Below are 12,140 nucleotides of genomic sequence, written 5' to 3'. Positions count from 1 at the left end.
CAGATAGGGTACCGCCAAACAATTAATTGGGAATAATCAGCTATAATCGAAAATAATTGGCTGATTAATCGAAAAAATTCATGACGGTTTGGCCACTGCCAACAACTAATCGACCGATTAATCGGTCTAAATGGATGTTTTTTACAACACTGGTCAGTTGTACAACTATCAATTAATTTTATTACTATTAACATGCATACATATGCAGTATACATAATTACGTATGTATTATAATTCTCAGGAGCGAACCTAGATGGTCCCGAGGAGTAACCGCCTCCTCTAAATTTTAAGCTTTAGTGGTGATCTATCGGAGTAAATTGACTTTGCTTCTTTCTGAAAAAAATTTGTCCCTCTCTGGATATTTGATTAGTAATTCGTGTTAAATTTAGTGTTAAAATCAAAATAATTTTCTTGAATTATGATTAGTAATTAGAATTATAAGTTAGAGCATCAGAAATTACAAGTCAGAGCATTAAAAAATATAAGTCAAAGCATTGTTATTTTATCGAATACCCAATTAGTTAATGGGTTTAAATCCGATTAGCTATTTAAACCCGATTTGATATTTTTTGTCCTTCTCTCACGAAAATTCTGAATCCGCACCTGATAATTCTAGTGTGGGATTAAGCTCGCAAAAGGGTTCATGACATTAATCTTAAAAACTATTAATTATGCTTCAAATGAGTTTAGAGTTAGACATTTACATTTTTGCATGAAGACCAACGGTTCGAACTAGTTGTTTTAAATGATCTGATATTGAAGTTAAGCTCACAAAAACGAATTTTGTGAGCTTAACTTGGATTAACTTTAATATCTCTAAAGTTACCGGTTTATTGAAAAAATAAATACATCAAGAGGAATAATCGACACAAAAAAAAATTATTTTCAGAAATTAAAAAATAAAATTATTGGAAAAGAGATGGATTGTTTTTTCGGTAAAATAGATGAGATCAAACCAATAACTCAGTTCAAGTAAAAGTTGTAAATTTAGTGTATAAATTTATTTATATTTGAGTTAAAAATCAATAGAAATATTAGTAGTTCTTAATAAGACCAAATTATTAATTTGGTTTCATTTATTTATCGTAAAAAAATAATTCATCTTATTTTAGATAATTTGATTTTTTTTTTAATTTCTAAAAATAATTTTTTTTTAAGATTCCAACTGAAGGGAAGACTTCGAAACGTGTCTGTAAGCTCTACACCTCGCGCGGTCATTGTCAGTTAATTTCATTTTTATCTCGTATTGTACCTTTCTGGGACCTAATTATTTGTACGCTTCTAAATTGAAAACGATCTACGAACAACATGTCAATGGACATATCTATTTCAATCTAGAACCAATTTATTTAGGGGGGGATTTTACAAAATGACCTATTTTTGAAAAAACTTTGTCAAAATACCTTCCCTTCAAATTCTTTGACAAAATAACTTTTTGGGACCCACTAGTGTTAAATTTTTCCTTCCCTTAGTTTTACACTCATTCATTTTTCTCTCTTAGCTTCTCCAGAAAGCTATGGTCTCATTAAAGAAAATACAGTTTGTTCCTGGCTAAAACAGAAGTAGTTCCTGGACAAAACAGAGCAGATTCGGACAGTTTCGGGGTCAGTTCCTAGCCAAAACTAGAGTGCTGAAAAGCAGTATGTTCTGCCAAGACCGAAACAAATAGTTCCTGGACGAAACTGAGACCGAAACAGCTACGCAGAAAACAGTTATTTGAGGAATGCTACTGGAATTACAAGCTGTTAGAACTGAGATAACACATTCTTAATTTTTTTATGAGAGAATTATTTTTTATGAGAACACATTCTTAATTGAATCACAATAACTGTAGATTAGATGTTAAATCCCCTAAAAAATCACAAGCGGTTAGAATTGGCAAAACTTTAGAAAGTTTCCAAAACAAAAAACTCATAATGACCTCCAAATATTCTTGCAATATATTATATTACTAAAGAGTAAGGCTTGGGTGCTATGGATAGCATAGAGGGCTACGGTGCTACGGCTCAATATTCGAGTTTTCAAAATTCTAACGGTCGATCGGAACCGTTCATCTTGTTCTCCATATTAATATGTGTTTGGAGACCAAATTTTACATTTTTTGTAAATTTTTTACTATTTGTTTAGCTATGTAGAAAATCACTTGATCTAAAAAATTCTGCACCATTCAGATATTTGATTTTCTACCTATCTAAAAAAATAGTAAAAAATTTTCAAAAATGTAAAATTTGGTCTCCAAACACATATTAATATGGAGAACAAAATAAACGGTTCGGATCAACCATTTGAATTTTGAAAACTTGAATATTGAGCCGTAGCACCGTAGTCCTCTATGCTATCCATAGCACCCAAGCCTTACTCATTAGTCATTACTAAATTACTACATCAGCAAAACAAAAAGAGAAGAAGAAAACATTCAATATCATTACAAAATATAATTTGCTACTTTGTGATTCGTCTCATCTTTTAGATTCGGCTTACAAAGACTAAAATTAACTACTTTGTGACAGGCCATAAAATGTAATTTCTTACCAAATGAGCGGAGATGGGCGGGCCTCCGTAAAATCAGAGGAGGCGGAGAGGGGTGATGGGCGGGCTTCCGTAAAATCAGAGGAAAGGGGCGCGCTGCTGTAGAATCAGAGGAGGCGGAGAGGGGCGCACGCTTCAGTGTGTCAGACTTCGGTATCGTATAACCAGAGGAGGCGAGTTTAGCGTAGGAATTAATCAGAAAGGAAGGGATTTTGGGGAGGCAAAGAGACAGAGAGAAAGGGCAGGAGTAACTCAAAGGTAAGGAGATTTTTTGCTTTACTGGAATTCAGAAGGTTATTTTGACAAAGAATTTAGAGAGAAGGTATTTTAGCAAACTTTTTTTAAAAGTATGTTATTTTGTAAAATTTTCCATTTATTTAGTGATATTTCTATTTTCAACGGGTGTAAAAAGTTAAAAGTGACGCAGACAAGCATTAAATTGGAGGTTCAATTAATCTCCCTTTTTAGAAAAGAAGTCAGTCCGCTAACTGAGTGCATGATTTGAGCACTAAATGCAGTTTTTTTTTTTTTATTATTAATATGTATGTAGAAGAGCAGCTTCAAAGGATGGAACTAAAAAATTAGGTAAATTTTGTTTTTGTTTTTTTTTGTTATAAATTAGTTATTCAAATTTGATTTGTTTTTCTATAGCCACTGGATTTTTAATTTATCCCAATTAATAAGTCACTCTTTAACTTTTTCATCAAAAATATTAACGGAATATAACTTTTCCGTTAGCATTTTGGACGAAATTAGCATCTTCAATTAAAATTTTGGATGGAATGAGCATATTCCGTTATATTTTGAACATAATGAAAATATTCCGTTAATATTTTAGATGAAAAAGTTATAGGGTGACTTGATTGAGACAAATTAAAAATTCAGTAGCTACAAAGAAACAAAACAAACTCGAGTGACTAATTTGTGACAAACGACAAAGTTCAGTGACTTGTGAAATTTACCTCAAAAAATTTAGAAGCTTGAATGTAAATGCATAATATATATGACTGTTGTAATTTGAACTCACATTTTTACGACTACAAAGTAAAATTATACTTATTACACTACAAATATACAATTAACATTTTACGAAGGAAATGAATTATACAAAAAAATTAAAAAATATTCAATTTTAATATGCGTAATTAAAAATTTTAAATTATAAAGACGACCGAGTTAGTTGTAGATCCGCCTCCATTGTGTGTAAGATAAATAAGATTCACACATCCATATTGGTCCGATGCCGCAGTATTCTTATTCAAAAATCAAAATCAACCATTAATTCGAAAAAAAAAATTAATTCCATATTATCTTTTTCTTTACGATTAGTAAAAAAATTGAATTTTTTTTTTTGTTTTAATTTTTAGAGCTACTGGATATTTAAATATAAGACATTTGCTTCAATATACCTCATTTTAGTGAAAATAAATTTGACATTGATTTTGACCATCTAATAAATGAAAGACAGTATTGAAATGCTAAATAAATTTGTTGATAATGAATTTTACAATTAGAATGAGAGAAAATAATATTCTTAGTATAGTCAATCTTTATTCTCATTTTATTATGGTAGTTATTTAAAGAGTGTGGTCATGGTACTTTACAAAATACGGCTTGGTTCATCCTATATATTTATATCTTTATTTTTAAATTTTAAACAATTGATCAGAACCGCTCGACTTGATCTCCATATGAAAATGTACTTGAAAGCCAAATTTTAATTTTTTTGAAATTTTTTTTACTGTTTTTTAAGTAGGTAAAAAATATTGCTTTTGAATGATTTAAAATCTTTATATTATGTGATTTTCTATCTAATTAAAAGTAAAAAAATAATGTAAACTTTGATCTTCAGATACATTTTTATGTTGAGATCATATTGAACGGTTCAATTCAATTATTTGCACTTTATAAACAGATATTGATCCATAGCACGGACCGTTCCGCAAAGTACCGTAATTTCACTCGTTCTATAATTATAATATATTTTTGTCGGAAAAAAATATTAGTTAAATAACACAACAAAATAATGCGGTCCATTTTATTATGTATTAAAGACTCACTCTAATATAGAATTTTAGTAGTTAAATTACACAACTCAATAATGCGGTCCTTTTTATGTATTAAGAGTAGGGTTAAATTGCTCCATTCATTTTTTGTTTCAATTATGTTTCATATTTTATTTTATTTTTAAAGTCTAAATAGTCGATCTGAATCACTGAACATGATCTCCATATTAAAATATGCTTGGAGATCAAATTTTTTAATTTTATAATTTTTTAGAATATTTTACTAATTGTTTATCTAACAACATTGATTTTGTAGCAATCTAAACAAATAGTAACAAATTTTCAAAAAATATTAAATTTCGTCTCGAAGTACATTACAAAAAAATTAAATTAAATTTTAATACACATAATTAAAAAAATTGTATAATGGAATGGATTAGTCACCTAAGTGCACTAAGATCGCTGACGTGTTGTGTTTGAAATAAAATTTCGTCCGTCATTATCTGAGCGAAGCGCAATTTTCAGCATAAAGATAAAAAATGCCCATCCAACAATTGATTGTTTGAGCGAACTGATCTGATTGTTTCAAGTGGCAAGTTGCTTGACAAGTAAACCAAAATAAAGTGGTTGGCTTCCTTTCATTTTTTGTTTTTAGGTTGTTGGCTTCTGTTCGGGCATTTAATCGATTCATATCTTTAATTATGAGAGAACTCTTGAAATTATGTATTTGTATAGGAAAAAAATGAACGGAACAAATCAACCATGTTTTCTACAAAATGAATCCCATAAACTTACAATATATTAGCCTTTTTTTTTATTTTCATACGATTTATAATGTGTCAAAAATAAAATAGTTCGTATGAAACATTGGTGCGAATCTTGAGAATTATGTATAAAAAATATTTTCAGAAAATTATACATAAATTATTGGTGGGTATCTTGAAACATTGGCTTCCTCTGAATCTTGCTTATACACAAATTATTTTGAGAAAATTATACATAAAATTGATAACTAAATTATAGAACACACTAAAATGTAGCTAAGTCCAAAAAATCTCTTTTTCCAGAAAAACACAAAGAGTTAGCCTTCTAAATTTTAATATGTTATATTTCATTCAAGTATACTAAGAGCATTGTCTGCGTTTTTACATATGGACCCTCCTCCATCGCCTGATAGCAAGATTTGGACAATCAAGGCACCGATGAGAATAATGATATTTACTTGAAATAAAATTCTCACTATTGACAATCTCATGGCAAGAGGATGGGAAATGGCAAATATGTGTTATATGTGTAGAAACCAATCTGAATCTGTTCAACATTTATTTGAAAATTGTACAATCGCAATACGGGTGAGACATTTAATATGCTATATTTCATTCAAGTATACTAAGAGCATTGTCCTTTATTACCGAATCAAATATTAATTATCAAGTTCAAAAAATCCTTTAACGCAACAACAATTATCTTTTGTGAATATTAAAAGTTTGACAACAGATAATTGAATCCTTATGCTAAAAAATGTATAAACAATAATTATTTAATAACAATTTACCTTTGCACCACAAACAGTTCCAATTCTCTGTAACAGATAAATCAATAGAAACAAAGTGACGCTCCGGTAGGCATAGTGTTCATTAGTTCGTATTTTTTAATTACTTACTTTTTAGATAGGTAGAAAATCATTTTATTTAAAAATAAATCAAGTGATTTGTTATCTATTTAAAAGTAAGTAAAAAAAGTATATCAATAATTAGTAAAATTATCAAGGCTGTAAGTATATTTCATATGAAGATCATGTTGAACGGTTTGAATTGGCTATTTAAATTTTGAAAATAAAAATATTAATTTAAAATGCTTATCAATATACGACCATATAACCTCACTCAGACATTAATATTCACATGATAATCTGGAAAATACCAACACATTAAATATCAATCGCGTTCATTTTCAACGATCATGTTGAGCATGCGTGATGAAATATTTGATCATGTTACGCTCCTATGATTATTTTCAACGATCATGTTACGCTCTTATGATTATTTTCAATTTTTTCTTCTGTACGCATGCGTGATGAAATAAGGATTGGTCCTCACATTCTCCAGGGAAAGTATTTAGCATGGAGATTCAAGTGTAACCTGACATCAGATGTTTGTTCTTTCAAAGACCTTTCTTTAAATATATTGCTAGTATTTGCGATGATTGTTTCAAAAAATTTGGTCGAAGTCCATTATTGTTTGATAACCGAGAACCTCAAACTCCTGCCTTCCATATGGCTATTATTCTGGATTACACTGATCTTGCACTATCATAGATTTTTTTTTCAATTTAGTAGGCGAACGGCCTACCGTGCATTGAATTAATTACAAGCTTTGAGCCGAGAATACAAGATCCTACAAAAACATACACACAACTACACAAGCAATACCTCCCGTTTATCCTATTAATTACACAAACCCAGTAGAAATATTATGTTACCTTAGGTGATATGAATTCCTGGCTGGATGCACAATTACTGTTGTACATGCTATATATCTCGCTAAAATTTAAGATGGAAATGCTCAAGAGAAACAGAAAGCAATAATCATAGAGTGTGATTGGAATTACCCACAAAGCATTTGTATGCCAAAAGACAAATATAGTGAAAAAAATTGGAGTATTTGCTGAATCTTGCTTTGTATAATTGTACAGGACACTTGGTCACAATCTCCTATTACAAGTTAACATTGATGCTATATATAAACCAAGCTCATTTTGTAAAATTTTCTATGACTAATTATCAACAATGTTAAGTATAAGTCAAACCAATTATAGAAAGTTTAGCTTCCATCAGATTTAATATCTTCTTCGGTAGAGTGAGATCTCCGACTTGGCAACTCTAGACTTCCTGAAGTCAATATATAGAGAGAGTGAGAAGCTGGTTAATCTTCAAAGAAAACAAGAATTATCTTCTGTAAACTTGATCGAAAAACAACCAAAGAATGTTTACTCGAAAACAACTCCCCAGAATGCTGTTTTTATCATTATTAGAAACTGATCACGTGCTGGTCAGGACTGGGGCCAGTGTGGTGATTGTGTTAATAATTGCCCCAGGGTACAAAGAGTAAAGAAAACACCATATATTTGTTAAAATAATAAGAAGCAAACAGTGCCAGAAAATTTACCTCTCCATTGGTGAGCCATAAAGTTCATGTTTATAAGGTTAGGTTGCATGAAATAATCACTTCCTCCTGTACCCCGTTGATCGTCGCCAATTCCAGCTCCTGAGACCCTTTCAGTAGATCCAATGCTAGGCCGGAATGCTACCGGGGTGACAAGAGTTGATCCCTGATTGGTTGGCACTGCCTCTCCAGTTTTCACCGAACTAGGCCCCACGTCAGTGATATCTACTGAGAAGGAGCCAGCAATTACCTGATTATATGTTTTTTTCTTAGTCATATCAATTTTGAATTTGGCTCTCATGCGCGCTAAGTGCTAAGGTAGATCCATTGCCCTTCTACAATTACCCTAACTCTGACTCATTTGTTAGTGACAAACAAACGAAAGGACAAAAATAATAATAGACATTCCATCTAAACACCAATTGAAAAGGTATCAATGTTCCAAGCCCTGACATGCTTTTAGGAATTGCCATGAAACCCATGGTTTAGAAATGGTCCATGTAATCTTTCTTTCTTGCTCCTAGTTCATGTGCCCCGCATGACAGCTGATGGTGACAGGTTGATATCTTCCTTGCTCCTCACATATAAATTGGGAGAATTTGAAATATCATATTTATAAAAAGAAAACCAAAGTAAAAAATCAAGCAAGGAGATAGTCGAGATACAATTGGGAAATGGGTACAAGTGAATAAAAGGATGTTGTTCAACTGGTACACTACCCACTGGAAACTGCCATACCAAAAACAGTTTTTCTCAACTAGTAGGGTAAATCTCTGTACAGTGCCCCCAAGACTTGCCCCCTTATTTCACCCACCTGGACTGCATGATGGGCCTCAGTATCATTGGTCACGGGTGCATACATTGTGGCATTGGTAGGAGGCACAGTATACTTCTCCTTTGTACAATACATACACAGTAGAGGACCCATATCCACAAGTCAGAAGAGATTAAAATTAAAAAAGGTTAGGAAAACTAGCAATGCAGCATACCGTCACAGGACCTGCAGCAATCAAAGGACCACAAACACCACCACCTACCAGAGAACTAATGTCTAGACCAGAAAGGCATACACTCAATCCACCAATTCTTGATAAATCAATATGCTCGGCAGGAAGGAAGGATCCACTAAGTGAGGTAATCTCATACCTTCCCTGTAAAATGAACCCAAAGTCATCATATGAATGGCTTCATCAGAAAATATTGAAACTTAACAAGAAGAATTGTGTATCAATGACTTAATGATACACATGATTGATGATGAAACAGTGGTTCATATATATTAGAGTAGACAATTAGGAAGGAAGGAAAAAATATTCTGATAAAAAAACAAAACAAATTAAACACTATGAAGCAATACAGGGTTAAATATTTTTCATTGGGATCATGACCAGCACCCTTTTCATAGTGAAGTTTTCTTAGTTATCTTTGATTATTCATATGATTTCTGCATTTGCAGAAAGTTTGGAATCTCCAGTTTTGTTAAAAATGTAAGTTGTATATAACTGTGTGGTACATGCTTTTTGTTATGAAATAGAATACTAACATCAACAACAACAATAATAATGATAATAAAAATAATAATATAATAATAATAAAATAAAAATTGACAATACTATAATAACACACACTTCTATCGTCATCTGCCCCCCGTAAGCAGCTGGTTGGCGTAGAGAGGCACTTGAGATGGAGCCACTTGCGGAGAGGATACAAATTGCACGTTTGGCTTGTTGCATGAACTGTATAATTCTCTGTGCCACGTCCTATTGAGAAAAGAAAGGCAGAAAAATTAAGAGAGCGTGCTATGTAATAAGTTGTGACCTTCGTAAGGGAGGTGAGAATTGGCCTCTAAGGGGGTTTTATATAAAGTTAGACTGAAGAACTCTATCTGCACCATATTAACTTGCCGATCTAACAACTCCATGTATCTCTGTCAGTTAACCAGCTTTACTACAGGTCATGCATATTGTTTTTCTTTCTTTCTTTCTTTTTTTTTTTTTTTTTTGAAGAATTGCAAAAGGCACATTAGTGGAGTTAAGACATGTAAAATCCATGATTCCCAGTACGTAGGCTACCGGAATCCCTGAAATTGAACAGGTGCTAAACAATTGATATCTTTTTCACATGGGAATCAAAAGATTACTATCTACAAACTGAGCAATTCACCTCTCCATTGTTAACAATTATGACATGCGGAGTAAAACCCTGTCCTGCATGGAAAAAGAAAGACATTGTCAGCAAAACAGACTGAAAATGCATCATTTTGTTCTAAATTCAAAAGAAGGAAAATATTTTCTTTCATTTTCTGAAAATTTCACCTTGAAAATATTTCCAAGTACAATACTCAATTCCAGACAATTCAAGTTAGGTAATGTAATGGAAGAACATGACACTGGTTACTCTGGCCTTAATCGTTAATCCAATTAACCTCGGTTTAGGCAAATGACAAGAACAATCTAGAAATACTATCTCGGTTTAGGCAACATCCATTTAACCTCAGGTCTGACAACAAGGTGGTCCATGTAATTTAAAGCAGTCACAAATTACATTCAGGCTTGAACCCAAACCTAAAGACCCAATCTGAGGTTTCTTTGGTGAGGAAGAAGCCGCCTCACCCCTTCCTGGGGCGTCCTTCTTCTTCTTCTCAGAAAGAGAAGAATTCACCACACCAGGCGACCTCGAAAAAGGGAGAGAAACAGAAGCTGACTGGGACTTCTTCACAGAAGAAGACGATGAACCGAGAGAAGGCGAAACAGATGCTGCGCCAATTCCATACTTCCTCGGCCTCCCTCGCTTTTTCTTCACCGGTTCGGCGGGGGGCGGGGAGAGAGCAGAGGCAGGAGGGAAGGTGGTGTTTCTAGCAGAGGAGAAGGGATTGGGGTGGTAGAAATGGGGAGGGAATTGGGGGTTGTTTGTTGTGGGGGTGGTGTTATCTTCCCCATCCATGGGGAGGGGGAGAGGAGAGGAGAGCGCGCGCACATACAGACAGAGAGAGTTTGGTTTGGATTTTGGGTGGGGAGGGAGTGGAGGGAGGAGGAGGATTTCGGATGGGGCTATTTCCTCCCCTGCCTTGTTATTTGTAACCTCCTTTTTTTTTCTTTTCTTTTTTTGTTATATTATTTTACTCTCTTTTTTTTTTCGTTTTTTTTTATTGACCAAATTATGCAATGGTCCTCAAAATGTTACGTATTTTTTATCTTGCCAATAAAAATCATTTAAGTTTTCAATTTACTAAGGCTGTGCTCCAGTATCGGAGGAGAAATCTCATTTAAAGAGAAGGAAAGGGAAGAGACGATAGAGGTAGCGTACCCTCAAAACAGTAAAACCTACACTCCAATTTGGGGTGACAGATTTCGCCAAAATCTGCCTTGTTTCTCCCCTCTAAACAGTGCGTGTTCCCTCTCGTTCCCCTTCGCTCCCTCTCCGATTCTCCTCTTCTCGAGCAGGTAAGTTGATCTGGACTGACCAGATTTCGGAAGTTTTCCCCAGGGCCGGTCCTGAAGATTTTGAGGCCCGGGGCGAGAGAAAAGTTTGAGGCCTTAATATATATAATTTTTTTTTATTAATATGTCAATAGATTATACAAAATGGGGGGACATAAAACCAATACCGCTTAAAATAAAACATATATAATGAGTAAATGACTAACATACTCATGTCATGCTTGTTGTTTCTTGATAAACCAATTCTGAAACCTTCCTTGTATGTTGTACCTGCAAAAAAACACGTATAAACCACATGTCATCTGAAATGACCCCTCCTTGCATTTTTAGAAGTAAAATCATCAATTATATGTTCAACATCAATAGTTTTCAACATATTTTTTTCAATACTTAATATTGTTAATCCATTCAACCTATCTTGAGTCATAGTTGTTCGTAAATAAGATTTTATCAACTTTAATTTTGAAAAGCTCATTTCTGCAGATGCCACAGTAATAGGTACAGTTAGTAAAACTCTATAAGCAACCAAAACATTTGGAAACATGTCCATCTTTTTTACAAACTCCATAACTTTAATGGAGTTCCATGCATTTCCATATTGACACGCTTCATCGGGTAACATTACTTGCAATATTTGTAATTCTGAAAATAAACGTCGTGCATCAATATCACAGTTCTCACCATGTGTCAAAGCATTTTCAAGTTTCAAACAATGATTTTTCATTTCTTCGTCATCTAATGAAATTAATCATGATGCATTAAACAAGAAACCAAATATAGATTCAAAAAGTTCAATTTGTTCAAATCTAATTTTCAATTGAGAAATTGCCATATCAACTAAAACAAGAAAATAGTCTGTTCTAAAATTTTCTTGAGCAGATTGTTGCTCTCTATCTGTATCAGGATTTTCATCAAAATGTTTCTTTCTTACAACCCTACGTTTTACATGAAACACCGGTTCAATTTCCATTTCATTAGCAATCTCTTTAGCATCAATCATA

General features: G+C 33.0%; 1 protein-coding gene across 2 annotated transcripts; it reads right to left on the bottom strand.

The window, feature by feature from the left end:
• Positions 1-7,177: 7,177 nt before the first annotated feature.
• Positions 7,178-10,765, bottom strand: LOC144554175 (AT-hook motif nuclear-localized protein 14-like). Of its 2 annotated transcripts, none has more exons than XM_078302458.1 (6): positions 10,264-10,765; positions 9,863-9,906; positions 9,328-9,459; positions 8,689-8,850; positions 7,703-7,949; positions 7,178-7,425 (listed from the first exon to the last, which is right to left on the bottom strand). In XM_078302458.1, exons 1-6 carry the CDS (start codon positions 10,640-10,642, stop codon positions 7,358-7,360), a joined length of 1,032 nt encoding a protein of 343 aa, XP_078158584.1. In that variant the 5' UTR covers positions 10,643-10,765; the 3' UTR covers positions 7,178-7,357. The 2 variants fall into 2 exon arrangements, with proteins under 2 accessions (XP_078158584.1, XP_078158593.1); XM_078302467.1 differs by having other exon boundaries at positions 10,312-10,765.
• Between the last annotated feature and the right edge of the window lie 1,375 nt (positions 10,766-12,140).

Source organism: Carex rostrata, chromosome 1 (assembly GCF_964058835.1).
Source record: "Carex rostrata chromosome 1, lpCarRost1.2, whole genome shotgun sequence".
NCBI classification, from domain to species: domain Eukaryota; kingdom Viridiplantae; phylum Streptophyta; class Magnoliopsida; order Poales; family Cyperaceae; genus Carex; species Carex rostrata.
Note: the sequence above shows the minus strand (reverse complement) of the source record. Positions and strands in the feature narration are given on the sequence as shown.